Here is an 18767-nt window from a genome sequence, read left to right as displayed (position 1 = left end):
GCCAAATTTAATTTGCTAGGGAAGTCTTATTTGGATAAAAGTTTTCATAAAGAATTTTGATGTTTTGTATGTTTATTTGTTGTCTGTTAAGATCTCAAACCCCTCCCTTACCCCCAATTTTACAGGTGAGAAAACTTAGCCTTAGATAAGTTAAATGACTTATTTGAAGCCATACAGATCAGCAGCCTGGATTCATTTCCTCTGAGTCTTGGCTAGGTACCCTTTCTACTTCTGGAAGCTTACATAAAAAACATATTCTGATTTACTTCCTAAGTAGTGAAAGGACATGTGTTGTAAAATACTTTTTCCAAAAGACTGATAAAATACCATCATCATATTTTTCTTATACTTTTGTTTCCTGTGTCATAGATGTGCACTTTTACGATTTTTAAATGATTTTTCATTCATTGAGCTCTTAATCTATGCCAGGCATCGGGATATATCCTTAAAGTGTGTTATCTCATGTAATTTTCACAGTAGCCCTATGAGGTCAGTACTCTTATTTTTCCCATTTTGTAGATACGTAAACCTGAGGATCCAGTCACACAGCATCGGAAACATTTGTGAGTTTGACATGGCTGTTTCAATAAAGTACTCACCCTTATAGGCAGAGAAGTTTGGAATATTCGCTCATTCATTCAGTTGTGGGTTTTTCGAACATTCCTAGATCCTGGGGATGCAGCATTGAACAAGATGAAATGAATAGTATCATGGAACTCATATTTTGGCAAAGGTGCAAGCAAATAAATAAATAAGCAAGAAAAACATCATAGAGTGATAAGTGCTGTGCAGAGAATTAAAATAGGGTGATAAGAGTAGTAAGGAGCAAGTGTGTGGCTATTTCAGATTCCACATCAGAACCACATCTGTTGCCGTCGAGTTGATTCCAACACGTGGCGACACATGGGGGTCACCATTTCAGATTAGGATGCATAAAATGCAAACACAAAGGAAAACAAGTGTTCCAGGCTTTGTAGGCCGTCTTTTAAGGTTAACCATAGTGTTTATAATTCAAAATATTATATAGTATGAAGAAGATTACCTGGCATGGGCATCAAAGAACTGAGTAAACCCCGAGTATAGCAAACTGCCTACCTGGAGGAAATATAATTAATGTTTTTTCAAATGTGTCTGAACTGCATGAGCTCTCCTTCCTATTTCAGTGGCATCATTACACAGATATTTAGTAAGCCAACTAGAGGCTCTCAAGCGTTGATCTAGAAAATTGGTGATTTTATAGAAGTTCATTCTTAATACTAAGTGTTTTTTCACATATACTTCATGTTCTTTGTTACCTTCAATAATAGAGAGCTAAACCCTACAGGGCAGTTCTACTCTGTTCTGTAGAGTCACTATGAGTCAGAATCGACTTGATGGCACACAACAACAAAAGACTTTGAGACACTACGTAAACAAAACACCATGTGTATGGGGTACATTTCCTTCTTTAATGCAATTTTAAACTAAAACTTTGAAATCTAAGCTTTCTTAAGAAAATTAAATTGCTGTATCTTTTCTTGCAAAGTTTATGCACTGAATCCTCACTCATACAAGGAAACTCATGGTAGATGATACGATATAGAAGCAACGCCTTCTGGTACTTTGAACACCCAGGTCCCTTTGGACAGGGCCAAGATGGATTCATGCTATGAAGGACTGCAGTACGGTGATGAGCTGTACAGAGATGTGGGGAAGGTACCTCTTGTCAGTAGTTCCCAAACTCATCTGCACAGTCGAATCACTTGGGACTCATTTAAATATTTCAGTGCCGAGGCCATATCTCAGACCAATTAAATCATAATCTCTGGGTGGGGGGCAGAGAGTGATGGACACAGGCATTATTATGTTTTCTGGTTTCCTAGGTGGTTCCAAACTGGAGGCAAGTTTTATGAACTTATATAGTCCTGTTCTTTGATAAAGACTAGGTAGCTTCCTTGTGATCATCTCGCAGAAGCTTGGAAGATTGTGGTTGAGGGTATGCGGATGCAAAGCATAACACCATGCAAAGCCGTTCAGAGTGACCATTTGATGTTTGAAGCAAGGGTTAGCATATGCCTAGACGTTTAAGATTGTTTTGTAAAATAGAAAAATAAGGTGGGTGTTTCTGGTATGGAAGCACTTCTGAAATGAGTTTAATGAGTTTGTTGCTGACTCTATTTTCTCAAATTTATTTGCAGAAACAAGAGCAGTAATTGAAGAAGTAAGGATAGTAGTCTGTTTTAAAACGTGGTCAACCAATAATCTTTCTCTCCGCCTCATAGCCTTCCAGCATTGCTATATAGCTTTTGTCACCTGGTACCATTTTCTTTATTTCTAAGCAACAAAAGTATTGCCTACACAAAGTCTAATAGTTATCATTTGTGTACAACCCCAGGTGAATAAAGGAATATGAATAAATGAAAGTCCTAGGTAATTCTGAGCATGTATTTAAGCCAAGAGAAATGTTCTGCTCTAAAACCTTTTTATTAGAATTAACAGTAACAAAATGGACTCCCTTGGTACTTGGAAAAATTCCCAAGCATCTTTTCAGCATGTAAATAGATATCTTTTCCCTTCCCTCTAAATTCCCCAGGTGGCGCAAACTGTTAAGCACTCAGCTATCTGAAAGGTTGGAACTTTAAACCCACCAAGAGGCATCTCGGCAGAAAGACCTGATGATCTGCTTCTGAAAGGTCACAGTCATGAAAACCTCATGGAGCACAGTTCTACTCTGCAGCACATAGGGTCACCAAGAGTCGGAATTGACTCCGTGGCAACCGTTTTGGTCTGCCATTCTGAAAGGTTATTAATAAGCAGTGAAATTCCCCAAAGCTATAAAGGAGGAAGAAGAGTAGCAGGAGTGGAGGATAATTAGTATTGTATTAGGGTGTGGATGGGATATTTACCAGTTGTTGACTCTGCTGTTGCTGCCAATTCCTTTCTGGGTACCAGGAGCAATTTCATGTGCTTGGCTGCTCCTCAGGAAATACCTGACGAATAGCTGTTGAGCAGTTAAGACCAGGAAGTCTTCTAGACTGGGTGTGAATTCAGCACTGCTTACTACTTATTGGAAACCCTGGTGGTGTAGTGGTTAAGTGCTACGGCTGCTAACCAAAGGGTCGGCAGTTCGAATCTGCCACGCACTCCTTGGAAACTCTATGGGGCAGTTCTACCCTGTCCTATAGGGTCGCTATGAGTCAGAATTGACTCGATGGCACTGGGTTTGGTTTTTGTTTGAACTACTTATTAGTTGTGTGGCCCTTGGCAAACTCCTTAGTGACCTTAGTGATGGTTTCGTTTTGTGAAGAAGGGGGATAATGATATTTAACTCATGGGGTTTTTATGAGGATTAAATGGAATAAAATAAATAAATAAAATAAAATGGAATAGGCACGTAAAATTCTTAGCAGAGTATATGACACATTGTAAGCGCTTGTTAAATACGAGGTACTATTATAATGCATCTTGGAGCCCTGGTGGTGCAGTGGTTCAGAGCTCGGCTGCTAACCAAAAGGTCGGCAGTTCAAATCCACCTTGGAAGCCCTATGGGGCAGTTCTGCTCTGTCCTGTAAGGTCACTGTGAGTCGGAATCGACTCAACAGCAGTGAAGTTTGGGTATTATAATGAATCAATCACTTAGAGAATTGTCAGAATTGTCAGAAGGATATACGAAGACAAATGTCCCAGTTTTTCAGCTGAAGGAAAAAGTGTGTGCTAAACATATAATTGGAGAGATTGATAGCAATGTTTGAGAAAATTCGAGAGCAAACGTTAAGCGGGTTGTAAGCACTTTGCAATCGTTGAAGACTAGAGACCAGCATGGTTTCAATAAACAAATTATACTGAGGAGACTGCATTCTTTTTGCATGTGATTTGCTGGACCTGTAGATCGTGTTATAAAATAAATGGTGCATCTGAATGATCGTAAGGAATTTTGCAGGGTTTCTCATGATATCCTTGTAGATGATGGGCTAATAAGGTCGAATTACTTATAATCATAAATATTTAAACATCCATACCCCAGTGTTACCCCAATGTGTTGTTAGCATTCTGGCTACGTTAATTACTAGAATGAGTACTCAAAAGACAGTGACATATTAAAATAATGAAAGGAATCTAAAAGTTAAAAATTCAATGGGAATATAAGTAAAGTTCAGCACTTGGATAAAAAGTAGCTTTGTTTATGTAGAATGTTTAAAAGTTGGCTTAATTGGAATTCTTATGAAAAAGAGCTAAGTGTTAGTTCATTTTAAGCTCAATATGAGCCAATAGTATGTATGATGTGGCTGCTAACCATACAAATGCAATATTAGCCTGTAACTCTCTTGTTCGTCAAAGTAATATTGACACTATACTCTGTGCTCATCTGACCACACTGGAGTATCCCTTCTAGGAATAGCATTTTTAAAGCACATGTGGGTAAATTAGAACATTCTAGAGGAGAACTATAAGTATAGTGAAACTTTTAGAAATCAGAGTATTTGAGGAATGGGGTAAATAGCTGGCAGTGGTTTGCCTAGAGAAAGAACAATTAAATCACAATCATTGTCTTTGAAATAGTGGACAGTCTTTCCCAAGAAATATGGGTTAGATGCTGTCTATTAGGCTTCAGAGAGAAGGAGAAAGAAAAAAGACTCAATTACTATACATTAAAGGTTAGAAGATTTTGGCTTACTGTAAGAAAGAAATTTCTGACAATCAGAGGCATTAAACTTGAATGCATTGCCTTGAGCTTGTCACTGGAAGCATTAAAGCAAACACTGTGAACATTTCTTAAAAAAATATTTTTGAGAGACATACTCCTTTGGTGGGATCTGAAATTAAGTATCATTCAGGCTGTCTTCCAACTTACCTGTGATGTGAAAATAGCTTTACTTCACATTCATGCTTCTCGGTTGTTCAGGAAATGAATGGGAGGGAAGATATTAGCGACTACAAAGTTGACCATGCAGTTTTTTAACCAGCCTCAAGAAGTTCTGGTTTGTGTGGATAGGTCTACAATGAATGTTACAAAGGTTATGAGGAAATTTAATATATAATATTAATATATAATTAATATAAATATATATTTAATATATAATAACTGTTATATACCTCAGTATATTTGAATTATGTATAATGAATATATTACTTTGAAATCTGGAAACATAAAGAAAAAGAATTTTATGACTTGTATATATGGTACTTAAAAAGCAAGAATTCAGAGAGCTTCAGGAGCAAAGATGAGTATAAAGTTGGTGAGTTTCTGGAAAGCCCTGGTTAGAGCATTGTTTTGACATATCTAAGAACAGCCTACATATTCTCTGCCTCCTGACTTCCCACCCAGATGTCTAGTTAGGCATCTCAGACTTGATTCACTCGCAACCTGATTCCTTCCCAGTCTTTCCCCTTTCAGTAAATAGCACCATCTAGTAGCTCAAGTGAAAAATTTAAGTCACCCTTGTTTCTTCTCGTTCCTTCACCCCACATGTAAAAGCCATCTTCAGGTTCTGCTGACTCTTTCTACAAATTAAATCTAAAACTTACCCACTTCTCTCCAGTTTACTACCACCATTCAAGTGCAAGCCACTGCAGGAGACTTCTGAGTGCTTCCTGATTACCACTCATATCCCCCCTTCTCTTCATTCTCACACAGTAGCCACAGTAGTATGTATATATTTTTATGTGAATCAGAGTATTTCACTCTCTGCTTAAAGCTCAAATGACTTTCATATAAACTTAATGTTAAATTCCCTAGTGGCTCAGTGGTTAAGAGCTCAGCTGCTAGCCAAAAGTCAGCAGTTCGAACCCACCGGCTGCTCCTCTGAAACCTTATGGGGCAGTTCTGCTCTGTCTTGCAGGGTTGCTATGAGTTGGCATTGACTCAATGGCAACAGGCTTGGTTTGGTTTGGTTTTATACTAACTTGTTGGAAATGAAGAAGGACCAGTAGTTGGAAAATATGCCTCAGCGATAGAAATGATGCTGGAGATCGCATGGTATAATTTTGCAAGACCAATGACTTCTTCATTGCAAATACCTTTTTCAGCAACATAAACGGTGACTATATACATAGACTCTGCCAGATGGAATATACAGGAATCAAGTCGACTACATCTGTGGAAAGAGATTATGGAAAAGGTCAATATTATCAGTCAGAACAAGGCCAGGGGCCAACTGTGAAACATCAATTCCTCATATGCAAATTCAAGTTGAAGCTGAAGAAAAGTAGAACAAGTCCACGAGAACCAAGTATGACCTTGAGTGTATCCCACCTGAAATTAGAGACCATCTGAGGAATAGATTTGACACATTGGACACTAATGACCGAAGACCAGATGAGTTGTGGAATGACACAAGGACGTCATCCATGAAGAAAGCAAGAGGTCATTAAAAGACAGGAAAGAAAGAAAAGACAAAAGTGGATATCAGAAGATACTCTGAAACCTGCTCTTGAACGTTGAGTAACTAAAGCAAATGGAAGAAATTATGAAGTAAAAGAGCTGAACAGAAGATTTCAAAGAGGGGCTCAAGCTCAAGAAGACACAGTATTGTAATGAAATACGTAAAGATCTGAAGTTAGAAAACCAAAAGGGAAGAACATGCTCGGCATTTCTCAAGCTGAAAGAACTGAAGGAAAAATTCAAGCCTCAAGTTGCAATATTGAAGGATTCTACAGGGAAAATATTAAACGATGCAAGAAGCTTCAAAAGAAGCTGGAAGGAATGCACAGAGTCACTAGACCAGAAAGAATTGGTTGACGGTCAACCATTTCAGGAGGTAGCATATGATCAGGAACCGATGGTACTGAAGGCAGAAGTCCAAGCTGCACTGAAAGCATTGGTGAAAAATAAGGCTCCAGGAATTGACGGGATACCAGTTGAGGTGTTTCAACAAATGGATGCAGCACTGGAAGTGCTCACTCCTTTATGCCAAGAAATTTGGAAAATAGCTACCTGGCCAACCAGCTGGAAGAGATCCATATTTATGCCTATTCCAAAGAAGGGTGATCCAACCGAATGTAGAAATTATCAGACAGTATTGTTAATATCACATGCAAGTAAAATTTTGCTGAAGATCATTCAAAAGCAGCTGCAGCAGTATATTGACAGGGAACTGCCAGAAATTCAAGCCCCATTCAGAAGAAAACATGGAACATGGGATATCATTGCTCAAGTCAGATGGATCCTGGCTGAAAACAGAGAAGACCTGGAAGATGTTTACCTGTGTTTTATTGACTGTGCAAAGGCATTCATTCAGCTCTGTGGATCATAACAAATTATGGATAACATTGAGAAGAATGGAAATTCCAGAACACTTAATTGTGCTCATGAGGAACCTGTGCATAGATCAAGAGGCAGTCTTTCGAAAAGAACAAGGGGGTACTATGTGGTTTAAAGTCAAGAAAGGTGTGTGTCAGGGTTGTATCTTTTCACCATACTTATTCAATCTGTATGCTGAGCAGATAAACCAAGAAGCTGGAATATAAGAAGGAGAATGGGGCCTCAGGATTGGAGGAAGACTCATGAACAACCTGCATTATGCAGATGACACAACTTTGCTTGGTGAAAGTGAAGAGGACTTGAAGAACCTACTGATGGAGATCAAAGCCTACAGCCTTCAGTATGGATTATACCTCAACATAAAGAGAATAGAAATCCTCACAACTGCACCAATAAGCAACATCATTATAAATGGAGAAAAGATTGAGGGTGTCAAGGATTTCATTTTACTTGGATCCACAATCAACACTGATGGAAGCAGCAGTCAAGAAATCGAACAATGCATTGCACTGGGCAAATCTTCTGCGAAAGACCTCTTTAAAGTGTTGAAAAGCAAAGATGTCACCTTGAAGACTAAAGTGTGCCTGACCCAAGCCATAGTATTTTCAGTTGCATCATATGCATAACAATGAATGAGGAAGAAGAACTGATGCCTTTGAATTATCGTGTTGGGGAAGAATATTGAATATACCATGGACTGCCAAAAGAATGAACAAATCTCTTAGAAGAAGGACAGCCAGAACTCTCCTTAGTAGCAAGGATGGTGAAATTAAGTCTCACATACTTTGGACGTGTTATCAGGAGGGACCAGTCCCTGAAGAAGGACATCATGCTTGGGTCAGCAAAAAAGAGGAAGACCTTCAACAAGACGGATTCACACAGTGGCTGCAACTGTGGGCTCAAGTGTGACAATGATTGTGAGGATGTCACAGGACAGGGCAGTGTTTCGTTCTCTTGTACATATGGTTGCTGTGAATTGGAACCAACTCGACAGTACCTAACAACAACACTGACTTATAAGGTACCACAATATCTGGGGCCTCATCGCATCCCCATTTAGCCACACTGGCTTTCATTTTAGGAGCTCTGATGGCACAGTGGTTAAGCACTCGGCTGCTAATTAAAAGGTTGGCAATTTGAACCCACCAGCTGCTCCACGGGAGAAAGATGTGGCAGTCTGCTTCCGTAAAGATTACAGCCTTGGAAACCTTATGGGGCAGTTCTATTCTGTGCTGTAGGGTAGCCATGAGTCTATAGGTTTGGCTTTTATTTGCTTCATCAAACTGGGTAGACCTACTCTCCAGGCCCTTTTCAATCGCTACTGTCTTTTTCTGGCATCTACTTCCTCCACAACTTTGCATGACTGGCTCTAAATTGTTTCCTGCCTTAACTGTCCCTGCCTCAGTGATGACTTTTCTTATCACCCATCCTCCTGGTCCTCTCAATAACCTGTTTTATTTTCATCTAAGCACTTATTACACAGATTTTTAGGTTATATTTTTACTTTTTTTTTTTTAATTGCTCCGCCCACAGCTGAACTCTAATATTCATTGTAGTAGGGATCTTGTCTACTAACCTGTGTAATTATCCTCAGTCCTGCAGCAGGAAGAAAAGAATAGAGGGCAGAGAAGCAAGGATAGGGAAGGTGAGAAACGGAAGGAGAGTGGGAGGAAAAAAGAAAGGAAGGAAGGAAAGAGGGACGAATGGAAGGAGAGAGGGAAGGAGGGAGGAAGGAATGAATCACCTTTCTCTTCAAAATTTATTTCTTGCATATAATGATCATGGACCGTTAAGAGAAGTCATCTAAAAAGGATGAAAGTAAAATAGTATCTTATTTAAATGGTGAAAGCTGAAACTTTTTTTCCCCTGAAGTTAATTGTGGAGATAAACAGTCTAAATTCTAATTTTAATTTACATCATTTCTCTGATAATTCTGTAATTATAGCAAAGTATTAAATGACTTGACGTGAAAACTAAAATGAAATGATTTTCTGTGGAAGAAAATTCAAGGCATGTGCTTGTAGAAGATGGCACTTAGGGAACAGTTTGCTCAGATGGTCCTGTCCTTGGAAGGCCAGCTACAGGGTTCTTTGGCATTCTGGTAGGTATTCAGCAGATCCTTTGGAAACGCTGGTGGCGTAGTGGTTGAGAGCTATGGCTGCTAACCAAAAGGTCAGCAGTTCAAATCCACCAGGTGCTCCTTGGAAATCCTATGGGGCCGTTCTACTCTGTCCTTTAGGGTTGCTATGAGTCGGAATCAACTTGATGGCAATGGATTTGGTTTGGCTTTTTGGTTTTATTAGACCTAGAGCTTTCAGTTGTAGCTGAAGTGGTTCCTAGAATGCATCCCTTTCCCTGCAATTTCTAACATTAGTGAAGAAATAACATTAAAATTAACTTTTATTGAAATTTGAAATTGTGTTTATATAGTTTATGCAGCTTTATGATATTTTTAGGATCAAAGATTCTCTTTAACACAAAAATATTTTTTATTATAGTATCAATATTCTTAAGCCACCATAACACTTATTATAGAAATTGATATTACAAACAGACATGTTTGAAGTAATAAGGCTTTTGAGATTTAGAAAAAGAAGAAAAACTACAAGCACCTGTTGAAGAAAATGATGACAGATGGTAACATTTCTCTCAAGGTTCCCTCTGCAGCTGTGCTTACATTCTGCTCTCCAAGGCCTCACCAAGAGCTATTCACATCTTTTATTACACCCCTAAGAATTTTCACTTCATCCTGTTTAACATAGCACCAGTCAAAGCTTTTTTCTGTAGCAGAGATTTTATTCATGAGAGAGGCGGGAAAACAAAGACTAACAATGAGTGAGAATCAGTTTAACATCTGTGTAATCATGTTTTTTATCAAGAGGTCACAGCAATCTTGTAGATGATAGAAGCTAGCTCTTCTGGAATGTTATTTTAGCTTGAAAGTGGCAGTCAGTATTCATGCCGTCATGCTAAATGACAAATGTCAACTTCCTGCCAACTTCTGCTGATGCTGACTTACTTTATTGTTGCCACACAGTATTTTAAACCTCAATTATGTATTTCATGATTTTTTTCAAAGCAAAACATTCAAAATAAAAAAAGGTCTTGTGAGAACATGGTTCCAAAATAATATTTTTATGACTCTACTTGAGATTAGCTTATTAAAAAAAAAAAAATTACTGGAGTCTAATTATCAACTCAGATGTTCAAGGATAACAGATAATATTTTGTCTAGAAAAAGTATAAACAAGTTAGATATATGCTCAGTATAATTGCAATAAAATGAAAAATTATACCTCATCAATAATTCATATTAAAGCTGATCATAGAACAGATATTTGAGTTAGAATATGATTGAGATTCACATATAGCCGTTTGTATGGTGTAACATTACTTCACATTTCACTTTACAGAACATGAAACTAAATTACTGCAAAGGGTAGTGATTTCTAAATGTCAGCTTCTATATTTATAACAATTTATAAATATCTATCTTTTTATTCTTAAATGCCTATCAAATCTCTACAGAGTCATGATTCCCTGAGTCCCCACCAATCCTCTTACTGCTACAAAGTCTATTTTTAATGATTTTTAATTAGAGCCTACTTTTATTTATAAGTATGCTTATAATTATACAGTATATTTAGTATATGTACCATACAATTGAATTTTTGTAATGGCTATGACATCAGACTATGACAGTGAAACTACTTTAAAAGTCTCGGAATACCAAGCCCTGTAGGAAGATGGCCTGAATGGCCTTAACCATGGATATACGGTAGAGCTGCAAATGGTTCCATTTGCTAAATGGGGCTGGGAATAGAGGTGAGGAAGCCATTAGGTTCTAATTCTGAAGGAGAAAATCAGATATAATAAAAGTGACCTGGAAAATTTCCTAAAGTATTTCATCCGTACAGTATGGCTTAAAAACAACAACAAAATACCCGTTGCTGTCAAATCAATTCTGACTCATAGCAACCCTATAGGACAGAGTCAAGAACTGCCCCATAGAGTTTCCAAGGAGCACCTTGTGGATTTGAACTGCTGAACTTTTGGTTAGCAGCTGTAGCTCTTAACCACTACATCACCAGGGTTTCCAGCAGTATGGTTTAGTGAATATAAATTTCTAGGTGACTTTTTATCAATACTCAAACTCTTAATTAGTCAGTAGTTTACTGTGTAAGTTTCATTGTCCGGCATTTTACTAGAGGATGATAGTGACAGTTAAGGATTGAATTGTGACCTCCCAAAATATGTGTTGGAATCCTAACCCCTGTATCTGTGGATGCAGTCCCATTTGGAAATAGGGTTTTTTTTGTATTAATGAGGTCATATCAGTTTAGGGGTGTGTCTTAAACCTTATCACTTTTGAGATATAAAAAAGCAGATTAGACACAGAGAAGCAAGGACAAATGAGGGAAGACAGGTGTCATGTGAAGATCGCCAAGGACTGAGGAACAAAAGCTGAAAGAGACAAAGATCTTTCCCCAGTGCTGACAGGGAGAACAAGCCTTCCCCTAGAGCTGGTGCCCTGAACTCAGACTTCCAGCCTCCTGAACTGTGAGAAAATAAATTTCTGTTCGTTAAAGGCATCAGTTTGTGGTATTTCTGTTACAGCAGCACTAAGAAACTAAGACAGTGACTTAATAGCTAGCTATCCATTTGATTGTCCACTTGGACAATGTTTATTCATAAACTGTAAAAACCAAATGAAAGCCATTGCTGTTGAGTCGATTCTGACTCATAGTGATCCTGTAGGACAGAGTAGAACTGCCCCATAGGGTTTCCAAGGAGCAGCTGATGGATTCGAACTGCTGAGCTTTTGGTTATCAGCCAAGTTCTTAATCATTGCACCAGCAGACTGTAAGGAAGCCCTTAAATTCATTAAATATATTTTTAGATTGAGTCAGTCTGCAGTTAGGATTTTAGGACTGAGTGTTCTTTGAGTGGCTTTCTTTCTTTTCCTGTCTTCTTTCCTCCTTCATTTCCCTCCTCCCTCCCTTCTTTTCTCCCTCACAGCATGGAAAGTTGAATTGTATGAAATTGGGACTAATAGTTTGTTGGGTTTTTTTTGCCTTTTTCTCTTGCCTCATTTAATTGTCTTTTAAGATTTGCCAGTGTGCCATTTTTACTGTATAATACCGACACCATCAAGGCAGTGTTTAATTATAGCCCATGAATTTTCTTAATATAGACTGGAGGAAGAAAAGAGCTTGGCTGCTAACCAAAAGGTTGGCAGTTCAAATCCACCAGCCGCTCCTTGGAAACCCTATGGGGCAGTTCTACTCTGTTCTATAGGGTTACTATAAGTTGGAATCGACTTGATGGCAACAAGTTTGTTTCTTTGAGGGGTTTGGGGAAATAGTTTGCTCCCATCAAGTTAAACTGTTCCCATACTACAAAAATGTAAAAATCGGATGATGGCTCTTGTGTTCTTACCTTTTACTTTCAGAATTATCTCCTTACTTAGATTTGGCAAAAGGAAAACCAGGATGCTATGTATATATATTTTTTTAACACATATTTAATGAGCATCTGCAATGTGCAAGTCACTCTCTTAGGCCTGGGAGTGTAAATTAACGTTAGAAACATTCTGAGACATGGTTTCTGTCTTTCAGATTTTTTTTTTTAATAAATAGTTAGGGAAGGCCTCCTTTTGCAAAGAGATTCCAAAGAGTCATTGCCTGCATAAGCTCTTTATTCTAAACACTGATGTCAGCCTTGTTAGATTCATGTCCATTTAGGGGCTAAAAGGTCCTAACGATGTACTCAGATTTCCGTGCCAGATGTGTCTACATGACAGATCATGCCGACCCAAACTCATCGCAGCATCTGGTTAAATACATTCCACACCAGGTTTTAGCCATATGTAAATACTATTGAGAACAAGTGGGAAAATAATGTGTTGTTCTCCCTCTGTTCCATTTGCAATGTAAACAACTTTTGTAAGTGTACAAATTTATAACTGGACTAAATAACATGATTAGCTGCCTATTTTCTAGGCAGTTACCACATGATTGACAAGGTAATGCCTTGTGCAGAATATATTGTGTGCTACATGGGAATGAGAATAGAGGAATAGGGATTCACACAGAGAGCGATCTCTTCTAATAGGAATGATCAATGAAAACTTCATAGAGGAGATAGATGCATGATCTTTGAAGAGAAGGAAGAGATTCAGTGGGTGGAGTTAGTGGAGAGGGTATTTCAGTGGAAGGAAGAGAATAGGAGAGATCCAGAGGAAGAATGGGAACAAAAGCAAATAGCTGGAAAAGGGGAGAGTATTTGAGGGGAATGATGAAAATCAAAGAAGTCATGTGTTGAGATTAATAGAGATAACTTGGAAAGCCAGATAAGTCTAAAATTCAGGGACTGTTGAATCTAAATTATAGGACTTTGTACTATATATACTATTGAATAAAATGTAATCACACATTGAGAGCGATTTTCTCAGTAATGTAATGAAAATTAATGACACAATGAGAGCGATTTTCAAGGAAAACCTTGACAGAAGTATGTAGGGGATAGGATCTGAGCTGAGATAGGAGGAAGTAGTGGCGGAGTAGAAGTAAAAGGTGGGTTATTTTTTCAAACCAAGAACAGCCAGAAAAAAGCAGGGTATATTTGTGGAAGTGTAAGTAAGATGGAAAGAAGTTAAAGAAGACTTCAGTTTTGAATTTGGATGGTTGGGAGAATAGTAATATAATTAAAGAAAATCAGGAAAACTAGTCTTACAGGTAAAGGGTAAACGTAATTTTGGATATGTATTTGAAATGACAAGATTTCCAATTGAAGGTATCCAATAGACTGGGATTTGTGGTCCTCAATGGAGTAATAATTTGAAAAACGAGATTCCCAAAGGATGAAATAAGACAGAAGAGTATAATGTCATAGATTGAATCATGTCCCCCACAAAATATATGTCAACTTCGTTAGGTCATGATCCCTAGTATTGTGTAGTTGTCCTGCATTTTGTGATTTTCCTATGTGTTATAAATCATAAACTCTGCCTGTGGTTAAAGAGGGTTAGAGTGGGATGTAACACCCTTGCTCAGGTCACATCCCTGAGCCAATGTAAAGGGAGTTTCCCTGGTGTGTGGCCTGCACCACCTTTTACCTTACAAGAGATAAAAGGAAAGGGAAGCAAGCAGAGAGTTGGGGACCTCATACCACCAAGTAGGCAGCACCAAGATCAGAGCATATCCTTTGGACCTGGGGTCCCTGCACTGAGAAGCTCCTAGTCCAAGGGGAGACTGATGACAAGGACCTTCCTCCAGAGCTGATAGAGAAAGCCTTCCCCTGAAGATGACACCCTCAATTTGGGCTTGTAGCCTACCGGGCTGTGAGAGAATAAATTTCTCTTCGTTAAAGCTATCTGCTTGTGGTATTTCTGTTATAGCAGCACTAGATGACTAAGACAAATTTCAAGGATAGAACTTTTAAACTCATAGATAGAGAATGGGAGGAAAAATAGGGCCAGGGAATAACAGAGACAAACTGACAGAGGCAGACAGTCAACAATGGGGCTTTCTGGAAGTGAGGAATATAAACAAACATCCTTGCCTTGTTCCCAAACAGAGTGGAAGATTTCAGCCTTTCATTTTAAGTATGATGTTAGTTGTGGGTTTTTCATAGGTTTTTATAATGTCGGAGAAGCAGTCTTCTATGCCTAGTTTACTGGAGATTTTACCCTGAATTACTGATGTTTTCAAATGGGTTTTTGCATCTATTTGGATGATTTTTTTTTTTTTAAGTCTTTTGAGATGGTGAATTGCCCTGATTGGCTTTGCACTGTTGAATCAACTCTGCGTTTCTGAAATAAACCCTACTTGGTCACGATATTTGATTATCCTTTTTTGGGGGGGAGGTTCTTTTTTTTTTAGGTTCTTTTTGCTAATGTATATTTTTAAGAAAATCTACATCTAGGTCCAAGAGGGATATCGTGTGAGGTACTGTCAAGCTGGTTGCAACTCAAAGTGACCATATAAACAGAGTAGAACTACACAACAGGGTTTCCAAGGAGCGGCTGGTAGATTTGAACTGCATACCTTTTGGTTAGCAGCCGAGTTCTTAACCACTCCACCACCAGGGCTTCTTTAGGTTAGTAAAAAAAAAAGTCAAGTGCAAATCGGGGACCTGTTTTTTGGCATAAAGGTGTACAAAATATTATTAATCTTTTAATGTCTGTAGGATTTACTGTGAAGTTTTTCTTTTGTTTCATTTACATCTTTATATTTGTCACATCTTTGTTTTATTTTTCTCTTTTCCTACTTTTAGAATGATTGTTTTTTATGACTTCATAAGCTGGTTTTTTTTTTCTAAGATAGAAAGAAGCTCTCATGTATCAATGTATCATAACTGAAATTCTCAATGAAGTGAAATGTGAGATCCTAAGCTGAGGGTGGTGAAATTTTGGCATCTTGTATAGATAGGGTTTAGGATACTTATTCTGGGAGGTCTCCTGGGAAATAAGAAAGTGATTAATACGTGGACTTCTAAACATTAGTGAGGGCTTGGCTAAAGGAAACATGTAAATAATAATACTATTTGGATGGCTAAGGTATACTATGACCAAATCTGAAGATGTATTTCTAAAATAGACCCTAAAATTTTTGAAAATGTGAAAATTTTGTAATGGAATGACAGTGGTGGTTAGGGCATTTCACATTTCAATTTTAGTTTTAGTACAATTTAACCATTTTTCCCCTCACTAAGTTTGAAGAGATCAGTCTTTTCTAGGCAAACATGTTTGTCCAGGAGCCCAAAATTTGAAGTAATTGGCAGCCGTGTTTTCTAAGTGTTGAGCACTTAGTTTATACAGGGCAGATGAGCTGGAGCGGAGATCTTCAATAACAGTTGAGTGGAGTTTCTACCATTTCGTTATATCTAAGTTCTCTGAAAAGCCAGAAAATGGTGACATAGCAGGAAGGACTTGGTATTGTTGAATGGAAATAGAGTTAATGGAAAATTGTTATGCCAGCTGGATATTTTGTGGGATTAACGGTTTTGAAAATGTATTTGCAAGACTAGGATGATTATTCTTCTCCTTGAACTGATTATAATTTGTATTCTCTTTGTTTATAAAAACTGTGATTACTTGAATCCTGTAATGAAACAGGAGTTCAGTATAAAGGCACAGTTGAACTAAATCCCTCTTTGTCCACTGGCATGATTATTTCATTTACAGATGGAAAATCTATGTGATAAAAAATGAGAAAATCACCATATGATAGGAATATTTCATTTGAATTATTTTCACTCTTATAGCCTGGTTCTCAGAATAATTTTTTTTTTTTTTACAATCCCAATTTTAGCAATAGAAAAGGTAACATATTGATGTACGTAAGTATTTTCTATAGGTATAGAAAATAAACTGAATCCATCCTTTTCCAAAAGTGGCCACTATGGTACAGAACAGTGAAGAAGGATATAGACGCTCTGGGGTCAGACTGCCTGGGCTTGCATACTTACTATTTAACAGCTGTGCAATCCTGGGCAAGTTGCCTAACCTCTTTGTGTTTCAGTGTCTCCACCTGTAAAATAGGAAAGCAGTTTTATCTCATAGACTCAATGTGAAAATTAAATGAGTTCATATATGCAAGATGCTTCGAACAGGGTTTGCGCACAGTATGTACTCAATAAGCTGTAGTTGCTGGTGAGGTAAAGAAAGGTTAGGCTCTGTGTATTGCCGATAACGTGGAGCTTTGACATATTGAAGAATATCTGGATCTGGTACCCTAGATGTCAAATTTATACCCACTTGATAAACACCTTAAAAAGGGTCATAGGAATAAAAATGCCAGATGCCAGTCATTTGAGTATGACTATTATAGACAATTCTTTTCTTTTATATTGTATTTTCTCTGCCAAGCATAGCAATCATTTTTTCAAATGCAAATTTAATGTTAGTAAAATTAATTATAATTACGTTTCAGCATGTATATTCTGAATCAACTCTTGGTAATTTTTGAAAATAAAATATTGTGTACTGAAAAACCAGAATAATGAAGGCAAATTTTGTGTTTTCTGTAAGTGAGGAAAATTAACCGCATGATTTTTATAACTCTTAACACAGCAAGCTTATGGTAAAAAGTATAGGGAAGTATTTTGGGAAAAAAAATCATATTGCAAAAAAGGAAAGGAAATTAGCATTGAAAGAGCACTAACCATAGTAGGCATTTTTTCTCATATATGATTTCAATTATCTTTTAGATCTATAAAATGGCATATATTATCCCCATTTTACTAATGTTAATACTAAATCTCACAGATGATGACTTCAACAGTTCTTCAGGATTATTTGGGGATAGAGCTGGGGGTCAAAGCCCACACTCTCTCCATTGCCGTCTGCTGCCTCCCGGAAGTGCTGTGTACATCATTGAATGAGTTTAGCATAGAAAATTATGGCAGATCTAAAAATGAAACTACCTTATTTTTTAATATCTTGTAATTCAAGTAGTTTTGTTTCCTTTCATATTTTTTCCATTGCATTTAATTTTAATAAGCATGTGCCGTAAGTCATAATAAAACAGTCCATGACTATAGGATGGGTCTCCGTGCTTTTATGAGTGGTGAAGGGAAGTTCCCCCTAGAGTATAATAGTGGGAAGATTGTTGGCCTGGTTCTGGCTAGTTCAACCTGGGGCAAGACATTTAGCCATGCTGAAGGTCTTCTTTTCATTTGTACAATGAAGGAAAAAGCACCCAGTGATCTCGAAGATTTGTTCTTTCCACCTCTAGTGTTCTCTGATATTATGAACCTACAGTTCCTTTTCCTAGAGGGACAGAAATCCAGATACGGACCAATTTCCTCTGGAACTGATTCCTTACTAGAGATACTGCAGCCCCTTGGAAATTCCCAGTATTTATAAAATGACTTTAGATGCAGAATTGTGTAACAAGGAAACCTAGAACAATTTTTTTAGATGCTATAAATACTCTTAATCTAAATTCTTTTCATTCCAAATTTAGGGTATCTTGATTTTTCTTTTCTATGTTTTCCACAGGATTATTTTACAGATGCAAACAGAGAGTTGAAAAAAGATGCTCAGCAAGATTATCGCCTAGAATACGCCATGGAAAATAGCACACACACAGTAATTGAATTTACCAGAGAATTGCATACATGTGACATAAACGACAAGAGAATAACGGTAAGGAACCCATGAGTGAAAGTATGCATGAATAAATGATACCTTTATACTTGTGGTGCACTCTATAGAATGAAAGGAACAAATATTTAATAATAATAATCTTTGACAAAGAAAATCACATAATGTCTTTTTGGGAATATTTCTGAAATCACTTTAGAAGCCACAAAAAAATCTGACTACAAAAATCTCAATAAAGACAATTTTTATGAGAATCTAAAATTTTGAAGAGCTCTTTAAACCTAGTGTACTTTTGTCTATAAGAAGTTTTTAGAACAATCTTTATAATGTTTGAAAATAGTGGGTAAAAGTTGGAGGAACTGTATTATACAACAGAGAATTATGGTCGGAAAACAGGATATAATTCATCTGATTTAT

At 37.4% G+C, this 18767-nt stretch overlaps 1 protein-coding gene across 1 annotated transcript in view; it reads left to right on the top strand.

The window, feature by feature from the left end:
• MOXD1 (monooxygenase DBH like 1) overlaps positions 1 to 18767 on the top strand; it is a 119531-nt gene that overhangs the window by 8914 nt on the left and 91850 nt on the right. Inside the window, exon 2 of the mRNA XM_064290913.1 lies at positions 18246 to 18392. Coding sequence (XP_064146983.1) covers positions 18246 to 18392 — 147 coding nt within the window. The remainder of the gene's footprint in view (positions 1 to 18245; positions 18393 to 18767) is intronic.

The sequence above is a fragment of the Loxodonta africana genome, chromosome 1, assembly GCF_030014295.1.
Source record: "Loxodonta africana isolate mLoxAfr1 chromosome 1, mLoxAfr1.hap2, whole genome shotgun sequence".
Taxonomy (NCBI): domain Eukaryota; kingdom Metazoa; phylum Chordata; class Mammalia; order Proboscidea; family Elephantidae; genus Loxodonta; species Loxodonta africana.
The sequence above is the reverse complement of the archived record's forward strand: the minus strand, read 5'-3'. Positions and strand labels throughout refer to the sequence as shown.